Raw genomic sequence first — 12,317 nt, forward strand, 5'->3', positions numbered from 1 at the left:
TTTCATTGAGGCTACATTCTACTTTTCTACAAGAAACTCCCTGTATCCTTCAGGTCTGCCAGGAACCTGTCTGAAGCAGATGTGAATAGGATCATGAAAAAATTTAATAGGACCCGAATTTAGTAGGGAGTACTTCATGAAAAAATTTAATAGGACCCAAATTTAGTAGGGAGTACTTCCATCTCCATCTCATGGGACCCATGAGCTATGAACTAGTCCAAACACATTTAGTGACTCCTACCTTGATCCATACTTCTCCTTCAGAGGTTCTGAATCCAATATTTCTGAAATTGTCTGGGTCAGATGCGAAAGCTTGGCCCTTGCTGACTCCACTGCCTTCTCTGATCCAAATGTCTCCAGTCTTATGGGAACCAGAAGGATCTCACAGCTATAGCTTCAGTGCAGAGTCTGGTGGTAAGGGTCAACTCTTAGGTAGTCAAAGCCATTCCTTCCCCTCAGGGCGTTCATGCTAGATAGTTCAGCTCCATCTTCTGGATCGAAACAGTCATGGGGAAGTTCTGGATTTTTTTAGGCAGGTGGCTTTGGTTCCTATTGTGGCAGTTTTGGGCTTATCAGTTTCTGCCTTCAAGACAGTGGAGAGAGCTCTCCTTATGACTGAAGATAGGACATCCTTGTTCCCCCTCGGGTCCTCCCCCTCCTCAGCTGTATGCCCTGGGTCTATTGGGACAGCCGGTTCATTCTAGCTTTTTCAGGACTCCCCATGTGCTTCTGGGTCCTCCTTGGATCACCCCCATGAGAAAATCCCTTAGAGACGTAAGTGCAGGAGGTGCTACTGGGCCTAATTTCCCTTTAGGCTAGGAAGAATCTGGATATGACAGAACCCATTCCTCGTAAGCTAGACAAGTTCCTAATTGCACCCAAGGACTATACCCATTGAAGCAGGGGTTGCCCAGTTGATACCATGGTGATTGCCACAAAAAGGAACTTGCTGAGGAAAGGCTCATTGTCTAATTTTCTAACAAAGTGTCCAGGGCCCTGGACAGATTTGGGTAGCAAATATTTGCTTCAGTGACCTTTGCCTTATGATCTCTGAGTTATCTAGCACATTTTACAAGGTTCCACACTGATTTGACCAAGGAACTTACCAAATCCCTCTCAGGTCCATGTCGGCAGAAGATAAAAAGACTGTTTCTTTGCAACTGACCACCCTTCAGTCCTTTTCAAACATCTCCATGTGGTTAATTTCCTATGCTATGGAAGGCATTTTTCAAGCATCAGAATCGGGCATAACAATTGGAAGACATGCCTGGATCCACCTTTTTCGCATTGTAGAGTCCTATGAGACATCTTTCATCAGTACACCCTTTGATGGGTTACATTATTTGGATCTAAAGTTAAAAAGACTCTCACCAAGAATGAACAAGATGGGAAAACCATATCTGCTGTAGGGATGTGTTTTTCTACCCCTAAGAATAGCTTTTCAAGTAACCAGAAAGGGAGTAGAAAAATATGGTTCCGGAAATTGCAAGGGTTTTCTCAGGACTCCTATGGAGATGGACCCCCCTCCCCCACCGCGGCAGAAGGAGAACTTTAGTGGTAGAAATCACCCACGTGGCAGAGGGACCCAGCAAAACCAAAGCTTCAGAGGTCCCTTTTTCAAGAACCTGTCCAGCACCCCTAAATGGTTGCCTGACTGCTGCACTATGGAGGCAGTCAGGGGGGTGCTTATCTCTGTCTTCAGAAACCTGGATGTCCATCATCAAAGTCATCTGGTTGCAGAGAATAATTTCCAGAGGTTATTGCATTCCCACCCCCCATTCATCCAAGAAAAAATTCTGACATACCATCCCATCAGAGGAAGGAAGCAGCCTCAGAGATGGAAAAGCTGCTAAGACAGTCATCCAAGAGGTCCCACCAGACCAGCAAGGATTCGGAACTTATTTGAGATTCTGTTTGGTACCAAAGAAGATGAGACACCTCAGACCAACATTGTACCTAAGATGCTTGAACCAGTTTGTCAAAAAACTTGAAGTTCTGAATGGTCACAGTTCAGTCCATTCTTCCTCTTTTGCTGAAGGATGATTCCATGTGTTCAGTAGATCTTAAGATGTATACCATCACATAAAAACAGACAGACAAACCAAGAGATACCTTCACTTCCAGCTTGGCAGCCCATCACTTTCAGCTCAGAGCTCTGCCCTTTGGTCTCACCACAGCCCCCTCTGTGTACACCAAATGTATGGCAGTGGTTACTGTTAATTAATCAGTGGTTAATGTTAAGTGTTAATAACCGATGGTGTAAAGACTGTAACCTATACTGCACCGAAGATGTGGAAATATTGACACTAAATTGCAGATCTTTCTATGTTCCAAGGATAATCAGTGGGGTATGTGTCATAGCAGTGTGCCCCCCCCCCCAGTGCTAACACCACTGAAGTTCAAAATCAACTCCATAATATTATCTGTGAGCTACAAAGCAGAAATGCAGAATTTGCACATGTGATAGCAGGTGATTTCAACAGAGCTGAGCTTAAGAAGGTGCTACTCCATTTTTATCATTATGTGGATTTCCCCATCAGAGGGGAGAATACCTTAGGCAAAGCTTACAGCAATGTTAAAGGAGCCTTTAAAGCTTTGAAGCACCCCAACATAGGTAGCTCTGATCACACTGCCATCCTGCTTCTGCCTACCTATAAGAAGATGTCTTTGATCAGAGAAAAGACGACAACTGAACAGATCAGTGTGTGGCAGGAGAGTTCCATGGATTGCCTTCAGGACTGTTTCAATACCACCTGCTGGGAGGTCTTCAAAGAAGTGGCTACACACAACCTCCCGTTAGACATGGACACCTATACTGATTCTGTTCTTGCCTACATAAATAAATGCTTGGAGGATATAATCACCACGGAAACCAACACTATAAGAGCCAATCAGAAGCCATGACTCACCAGGAATGTGTACGAGCTACTGACGGAAAGAAACACAGCCTTCAAGGCAAATGACAAAAAAATGTTAAAGGCGGCCAGGTCAAATCTGAAAAAGGGCATCAAAGTGGCAAAGAGGGTGTATGGGAGGAAAGTTCAGATCTGTTTCCAAGACATGAGAAGTCTGTGACAGGGGATATAGCAGTTCATGGACCGTAAGACCAAAACATTCCGATGTGATGACAGCTTGGTATCCTAAATGAATTGAACTCTTTCTTTGACAGATTTGAGGAGAACACCACCATCGTACCTTCTAAAACAAACACTGACAAAGAGGAGAAAGTGCTCACCTTAGCCTCTGAGGAGGTGAGACTTCAGCTTAAGAAGGTGAATCCTAGGAAGGTTGCTGGACCAGTTAATGTACTTGGCAAGGTGCTGAAGGGGTGTGCTGATCAGTTATGTTTGGTAATGACAGACATCTTCATCACATTCCTTGCTATGGAGAAAGTTCCTTCGAATTTCAAAGAAACAAGTATTGTCCCACTTCCGAAGAAACCCAGCCTGCCTCAGTGACTTCAGACCAGTCACCTTAACCTCAAATGTCATGAAATGCTTTGAGAGGATTGTGAAGAAACATCTATCTGTTAGTCTGCCTAAGTCCTTCGATCTGCTCCAGTTTGCGTACCAGGCAAATGGATTGACTCCGTATGCGATTTCTGTCACACTACACCTTGCACTAAAACACCTACAAGGGAGTAACAACTGCATAAGGCTACTGTACATCTACTTCAGTTCTGCTTCAACAGTGATACTGATGCAGCCAGTGGATAAGCTTGTGAAACTCTGGATAAACAAGCACCTATGTGACTGGACTCTTCACTTTCTGACTGGTAGACCACAGTGGACATTGACTGGAAGCACCTGTCAATGCTTAGTCCTGATTACTGGTATTCCCCAAGGTTGTGTGCTCAGCCCCTTGCTCTTCACCATCCTCACCCATGACTGTACTACAAAACATAATTCAAATTGTATTATAAAATTCGCTGATGATACCACAGTCATGGGGTTTCATTATTGGTGGGGATGAACATACCTACAGGGATGAGGTGAACACTTTGATTGCCTAGTGTGACAGGAGCAATCTGGACCTTAATGTTAGTTTGACCAAAGAAATGATTGTAGACTTCAGGAGAAAGGCAACAGTTCATCAACCACTCACTATCAAAGGGGAGGTAGTACAGAAAGTCAAAACAACCAAGTTCCTGGGCCTTCACATCTGAGATGACCTCTCCTAGACTGTTAATACCAACCTTATAGTCAACAAGTCTCAACAGAAGCTTCACCTCCCACTGTCTGCTCTTATCACTTTTTACAGGGGAGCTATCGAGAGCATCCTCACTAGCAACTTCATAGCATGGTTCGGCAACTGCACAGTTGCTGAGAAGAAGAAGAAATTACAGAGGGTGGCTGAGAAAATCTTGGGCACAAACCTCCCTTCTATTCAGGAGCTTTTCTTTACAAGAGCAAGAAAGAGGACATATAAAACACTAGCTGATTCGACCCATTAGGCCCACAGCTGGTTCTCACAACTTACATCTGGAAGGAGGTACCGCAGCTTCCGCTGTAGGACTACCAGATTCAGGAATAGTTTGTATACTGCAGCTGTGAGACTTAACTCTGACACCAACCATAATACGGGACACATTGAAGCCTCTTTTTTTCAATTAATCCTGCTGCTCTGAGCAATTACCGCCAGTATTACTATTATGCAATATGATGACTATAATGAGTCACGTCTAAGGTTAACAAGTGCAATACAGTAACTAAACAGCTGCTATTCACTAGTCTCTATTTATTCTCTATCTTAATGGTGAAGGGGTTTGCTGGTGGGTATTTATTTAATATTTATCATTGGATAACGGGTATTGTGTGTTTATATAACGTGAGCTACCTCTTGCATATCATACATGTTATTTTCTTTCTTATGTTATTCTCTCTGATACAGCTGTATCTATGTTATTTGCACTGCATTTCTCTTATGAGCTGACATGTGTAATTTCGTTTAGGCTGAACTAGTGTGGTCCTAAATGACAATAAAGTTTCTTTGAATCTTTGGTTGCAGCTTGCCTGAGATTGCTGGGATTTCAAGTTTTTCCATATCTTGACAACTGGCTTCTCACGGCTCCCACCAAACATCTACTAACAAGACACGGACTACCTGCTCCATTTATATCTTCACCTGGGCATCACAAGTCAACTACAACAAATCTCATATCCTTCCCTTTCAGATCCTGGAGTTCATAAGGTTCATCTGGATACAGTTTCTCAAGTGGCTCAGCTCCCTGAATCCAGATCATCCAAATTACAGCATCAGGCAACAAATCTACTGTCTCTTCAGTCATCACAAGCTAGGCTTGTTCTTCAGTTACTTGGTTCAATGGTGGCCTCCATAACCCTTCTGCCTTTAGCAAGATACTACATGAAAGTTCTACAATGGACACTAGCAGTACAATGGTATATGAAATGACATCTCCCATTCGAATCACAAAGATCTAAAAACAACATGTATCTTGGTGGATTCATGCGCCAGATATTTTCCAGGGACTCCCCTTTGTTCTGCCATTGCCACGGGTGACCACGGATGTTTCCCAGTTAGGGGGGGGGGCATTACCTGAGACAGACAATCCAAGGCGTTTGGTTCACCGTACAGGCCAACTTTTACGTCAGCATCCTAGAGATGAGTACAATAACAGGAACAAACCACCAGTACGAAAGTTCATCCAGTGGAAATCCAGACAGGAAATGATAACCACTGGAACACAAAAACTGCAAACTCTCCTTTTTAGGGAGAGTTTGCTAAAAACTAGTGAAGATGTCAGTTTCCAAAGAGAATGCTTGTGTTTGCTTGAAGAAATTCGAGAACAAGGGGAAGGATGTGAACAAAATGAGATGAAGATGAATGGAAGTCAATGTGGAACAAAGAAAAGCTAAAAAAGATGAACAGATGTTTAAAAGAAGAAATGTTAGCAGCTTTCCCAATGAGGCAACATTCCCACTTCAAGAGAAAAATTCAAATACTCAGATTTCTGCTCTGTTACCATTCGATGAAATTATCAAAAATGTAAAGCTTTTCATTAAAGAATCCCTCTCTGGATCTTCTGTCTCATCCCTCTGGGCTGTCTCACCTGGACGTGTAAGACGTTAAGCTGGCCACATAGTTTCTCCACTTCCTGTGATGGCTAGACAGCCCAAGTTTTCTTCCCTGGTATCACATATCCTTACATCTTCTCAAAAAAAAAAACTCTAGTAAGAGGATGCCCAAAACCAAATGGAAATGATTATCTATCTACACCAACAAGAGACACATTGACCCTTTTCAACACGCATTCCTGTGATTTTAGAATTTCTGGCCTCCATTATCCATAATGGAGCAAGTTACTCTACAATCAAGGTTCAGCTGGCTGCAATCTCCAGTTTTCATGTAGGTCAAGATCATTTGTCATTGGCTTTTCTTAGGTTATGCAAAGCTTTTCTTAAAGGTACCTCCCCGTGGGACTTGATTAACTCTTCTCCAGGCCTAAACTCAGTTACTACTTGAACTCACAGCAAAAGCTGATTTAAAATTTTTGTCCTAGAAAACCATTTTTCTAGTTGCTGATACATGTGCTAGACAAGTATCAGACCATCATGCTTTGTCTTGGCAGCCACTTAAATTTTTTGTAAAGACACTGTTTCTCTTAGCACCAGCCCTCTTCTGGTGAAAGTAGCTTCTGAATTCACCCTTAACTAGCCCATATATGCGTCATTTGTTTGTACACAGACAACTGAGATGTTATTTCCATAGAAAAAAAAATCTTTCAGGAAATCTGAGCAATTGTTTATTTAATTTTCAAAAGCTAAATTGGGAAAAATCTGTCTTTAAAGTTGCATTAGTACGGTGGCCACTGAATGTATTTCTTATGTTTATAAGCAGAAAGGTTTGACTTTACCAAGACTGCCACATTCTCATTCTACTGGATCAGTCTCTACTTCCTCTGCTTTTCTATCAGGACATCTGTATATGACATTTGTACTGTTTCTACATGGTTTGATGCTTGTACCTTCATAACAGATTGCAAATTGGTTATCCTTTTTTAGGAATAGGACAGCTTTCAGTTTTGCCATGCTCTGGAATGTCCTTTCATGAAACCACCCTGGGTTTTTACTAGTTGGGACTCTATACAAGTGGTTGAGGAATGGATGTAAAATACAACATCAGATATAAAAGTTACCATAACGATGCATCTGTGTTGTCTTTCCTCAACCTACCCTCCCTCCTTCCATTGGAAGAAGATGATCATATGATCTGCTGGTATGACCTGGAGGTATACACTTTTGTCCTATTCCTTCTCAGCTCCAGATACTTTTACTATCATGCTTCTAGACATTTACAGAATTGTTTCCTTATTTATGTTGATATAGTGGCAAACTTGATCTGAGGTAATCTGGCGCTTAGACGAGGGTAGTGGGTAAGGGGAGGAGCTTGAGCTACAAATCCAGTACCTCTCAAGTGTACCTCATTGTAAGAAACATTCATGTTCCTTGAAGTTCCACATTGAAAGGATCTGTCACACTTTCGGTGTTGGGAATTTTTTAACTGATATCCATGGTAAATAGAACTGAATCATACACATTCATTAAAAGAACTATTATATAATTAAAAATATCACCTTTCAGCCATTCTATGAACTTCCTAGATGAAGTTGTTAGTGAGTGCTCCACATTTTGCCCATTTGTTCCACGTTATGAAAGGTAGTGTTCCTCATTTTGGAGATGGACGGTTGAGAGCTATGTTGAAGTATCCGAGATTGGATCTGAAAACCCAGTGGTTAAGGAAGAATGAAAACAGACAACACAGACGCATTGTTATAAGTATATAACTTTTGTTTTTGCAACAAGTGAATGTCTGAATTGTATGCAGTCAACAATTTAGCTACAACTGCTAGGTTTGTGGACTGTATATGGGTGAAAGTTGCCAAAACTGCTGCTATGCTCAAGTTAAACAGTCATTAAAATAGTTTTACAAGACTGGAAGGTATTTGTCTAAAACAAGTTGGAATACTTTGCAGTAGACACTTTTTTATCACAATTGTACAGCTAAGCTTTACACAGTCAATAAAATGACTGTAATCGATGGGCATGGAGGCCTTCTGTAGATAAAAGTGACTTACCCTTACTTGATTACTGTCAACCAGTCATTGATCTGGTATGGCAGGAATAGTGTCACACAATGTACTGTATTTGCTTAAAAGCTAATATTGGTATCTCTGAAGTTAAATACCTTAAGTGTCAGTTGTCTGTAACACAAGATATGGAGGAACACGACACCAATTGCTGTTATTCATAGGAAATCTGTTCTGGTGTGATTTTGTTTTGTGTACCAGCAATGATTCCCTTTTTTTTTTTTTTTTTTGGTTGGGGGAGGATTTCTCCTCTCTGAGTTTGTGCAACTGTGAAGTTGGTATGTAAGAGGTTGTGTTTGGGGGTTGCTTGTCCCCCACCTTCATGGGGGTAGGGGAGCCTTCCCTTTTGCAAAAAAAAATAATAAAAAATCGCCTGCACTTAACGTGTTTTGCCCTTCTGTATCACAGCAGTAGTTTTCAGCATTTCCGATGCTCAGTTTTTTGTTGTTTGATTTTTCATAGTGAAACTATAGTCACTGCTATGGCATACATTTATGTATGTGTGTTTGGTGGACGCAGCAGTGTATTAGAGTAGCAAGCTGGCCATGTTTTCCTTTAGTTTCCATCAGAGTCTGATATCAGCACTGTACCTAGTAAGTGGCTGTTTTTGTTGGAATGGGTAGAATATGTGTGAAAACTGTTCATTGGCACAGTAACTAGCATTGCCATCAGACAATACTTGGCTCTCTGGATGAGTTCATGGCTGAGGCTCATTCTTTATGAAGTCTGCATGCCCCTGCAGTCTCTATGTGTGTTTTATCCAGATGCTGTGGTTTCCTGCAACACCCCAAATACTGACAAAAGTGAATTGGCATTCCTGAAGTTTGCTAGTAGATAAGCATGTGGCATGTACAAGCTGGCTCTGTTCAAGAGAAATCTTGACCGGTGTATGGGAGATCATAGGTTTACCCTGGGAATCATCTCTGTGTCACTGCTGGACAGAGGCACAACAAACTAATGGGCACAGTATTTTTTAACATAAGGGGTGGCGTAAGCCACAAAACTCTGGGCTAGGCTTATAAATGCCTTAGGGCAGATAGCCTAGTATAAACCTATGTGTGTGTGTGTGTGTGTGTGTGTGTGTGTGTGTGTGTGTGTGTGTGTGTGTGTGTGTGTGTGTGTGTGTGTGTGTGTGTGTGTGTGTAGATATATATATATATATATATATATATATATATAAATGTACATGTAAATATACATAAATTTATACATACATATATATGTATATATATATATTTATTTATATATATATATATATATATATATATATATATATATATATATATATATATATATAAAAACACACACACATATTTGTTAAATAATCACCCACTTCGTACTATTGGACAAATGAAATATTGGCAGGCACATACATACAGAAATCTTTTAGATAGCTGAAAAAAAGTTGCCACCTTATTATCTTTCAAAAATTAGGCGTAAAATACATCTTAGAGCATCTAGATCCTCTAGCTTGTTGGAGCATCGTGTAACTCAAATCCCAGGCTGTAAAGGTGGATTTTTGACACAGGTTTAATAAGGTCCACTACCCCAGTCCCCACATAGTCTAAAAGTTGCACTATTCAGAGGAGTGCACCAAGTATCTTTTTAGCTTGTACTTGGAATACGAAAGTGTGATCGTGATTTCTTCAGTTTTCATCACATACAAACCTCAGAAGTGTGTAGAGAAAGTCACTATAGCTTGAATGGTAGCTGGGAATGTGTGATCATTATTTCTTTTACTTTCCTGAAAGTCAGAACTCAGAGGTGTGCATAGAGGATCACTATAGCTTTTACTGTCTAGGAGCAACAATGTGGAAATATTATTTTGAGACTCTACTTTTCTCACAACTGAACATCAAATGTGTATGCAGATGCCTGTCCTTTGGAGATAGGAGTAAAGAGGCATGCCATGTATATACATTTGACTGCAACAGGTTAAAGTATGCTTTTTTTTCACTTTTGTCCCAGCCTGTCACTAGCATACTACACAGAAGGTGGCTGTCTTTTGAGGGTGAGCTTGATGAGGCATGCTGCATAGCTGTAGGACAACATCACATTGAAATATGTTACTGTAGCCATTTGTTTTTTTCACTTTCCTGTCAGTGCAATGCTAGAGAGATACACAAGCAGTGGCTGTCTTTCTGTTTTTGGTTAGGGATGCAGGCACTGTTTCAAGGTATGATTTACATGTCCTTGCAAGCTTTTGGTTTCTCAGTTTATTGGTAGCTACTGTTTCATAGCCTTTTCATAGATTTATAGGATAATACTAGGCTTTAACTGCAGAGTAACATTCGTAACCTAGCCACAATATCACAAATTGTAGATACTGATTGATATGACTTATTTTTCCCTAGTTTTAATCCTTGTTCAGTGAGGGATTGAGGGGCCAGACCCAGGATGTATTTATGATTGCCCATCCATTCACCCAGGTTACACTTAGAGGGACAGGTAGCTACTTTGTTTACATCTAAAGAAAGTCTATTACTTAAAATTGGGATTCCTTAGGACTTTTGTTTTGGTGGATGTTAAGACCTCTTGATTAGATGTTAAGGGGGTTGGTAGTTCCGTGGATATGCAGGAGGTTGCATAAGACTGGATCCTTAAAGGCTCTTTAGGCTAGACAGAGGTCATCTGTTAAGAGGTCTATAGGGTCTATATTATGTTATCAAAAAGTCTTTCCATCGAACACATTTTCATCAACCCTTAAAAAGTGAACTGCCATTTCAGCAAATGGCTACATCAGCGAGTTTTTTCCCTGGGAAATGTAATGTTAGAAGTGATGTGTTGTTTTTCGTAGGGTAAACAATTTTTTTTCCCTTGGAAAAAAATCACTGATGTGGCCGTTTGCTTATTTGGCAGTTCGCTTTTTACAGGTCGATGAAAAGGCGTACAATGGGAAGCCTTTTTGATAACATAACGTAGACCCGCGTCTATAGGAAACAGAAAAAGAGAGAGCGAGATAGCACTATCAGGCAGTCTGGATAGCATAAGGAAGACATGCTTCTGATTATTTTTATGATGCTTAGGCAAATCCATACCAAAGAGGGCCATTATACTTTGTTATGTGCCCGATGAGGGAAGAGTAAAGACAAATAGTTTTTAACTACTGGGCATTGCTTTTAAGGATTTTAATTGAATGTTAGGTATGATTGGGTGTTTAATGTCATGTGACTCTCTATTCTTTGATATAGAGTGATCCAGATTTATTTTCTTTTATGTTATGTTATACACTTGATAAAGCATAGGAGATGTGAATGCTTGTATGTGTTTCATTGAATAAATACTACATGGCTTCCTTTGATCTAGTGTCCTTTTTTAGGAGTCTTGTCACTGAGGTTAAAAAAGTTTTTTCTACCCACCTCAGCTTGCTACTGCTTTAGCCCACATTATGACATGCAGTTTTAAAAATGGATGGATGGATAGATAGCCAGACAGACAGACATGCTGTTTTATGTTGTCTTTTTCTATAATGTTCCCAAAGAAACTTGCCAGCAAATGTTTTTGCAGGCTTCAGAGACTCACAGAAGACTATTACTTTAAGTTGTGGTTTTGTTTTGGGGAGAATGATCTTACTGAGAACTGTGAACATTATGCCATGTTAAAGAAAACAATCTTTAGCAAGATAAGCCATACATTTATTGGCTGTTTTGGAGCATATAAGGCTCTTTTCATTAACTCCTGGTGTAACTTTGTCTGCAGGGCAAACAAGACTTTTGCCCATTGCCTAGTTCATCTCAGTTAATGAAAATTCTTCCAGGCTGCAGTATCCTACCCTTAGGCCCTTCCATTCCCTCCTGCTAGGTACTTCACTTCCCCATTCTGGAAGCCTCCATTTCTTTCCCACCAGTTGAACTGATTGGTATTTTCAGTTCACAAGCGGTCTATTGTACTTTCTGCAGAAAAAGTTGCTTTCTGTTAGTGTTGGTGTTAATTCTAATTATAATGGCATCTCGTCTATCAAATTTGTTGGGAATTCAATACATTCTAGCTGTTTATCTCCTTACATGTCAAAGGTGTCAACTTAAATTGGGCCTCCTTCTGTTTAAGCCTCACAGTTTCATTCAGACAGATTCTAAAACTAACAAGTACCTTGTGGCAACCAAATTTCTCAGGCCAGTGCACACCCAAACTGTCTCCTTTGTCACAGGCTGTCTCGTGGCACCTGATGGTGAAAAGTATGGTAGGACTTCAGCAGATCTACCAGGTACAA

At 40.6% G+C, this 12,317-nt stretch overlaps 1 protein-coding gene across 1 annotated transcript in view; it reads left to right on the forward strand.

The window, feature by feature from the left end:
• Window positions 1–12,317, forward strand: part of CYLD (CYLD lysine 63 deubiquitinase) — a 1,495,154-nt gene that overhangs the window by 653,989 nt on the left and 828,848 nt on the right. Inside the window, exon 11 of the mRNA XM_044081615.1 lies at window positions 3,170–3,350. Within this exon, the coding sequence (XP_043937550.1) occupies window positions 3,170–3,350 (181 nt within the window). The remainder of the gene's footprint in view (window positions 1–3,169; window positions 3,351–12,317) is intronic.

Source organism: Protopterus annectens, chromosome 8.part1 (genome assembly GCF_019279795.1).
Source record: "Protopterus annectens isolate FY-2018-M chromosome 8.part1, PAN1.0, whole genome shotgun sequence".
NCBI lineage: Eukaryota > Metazoa > Chordata > Ceratodontiformes > Protopteridae > Protopterus > Protopterus annectens.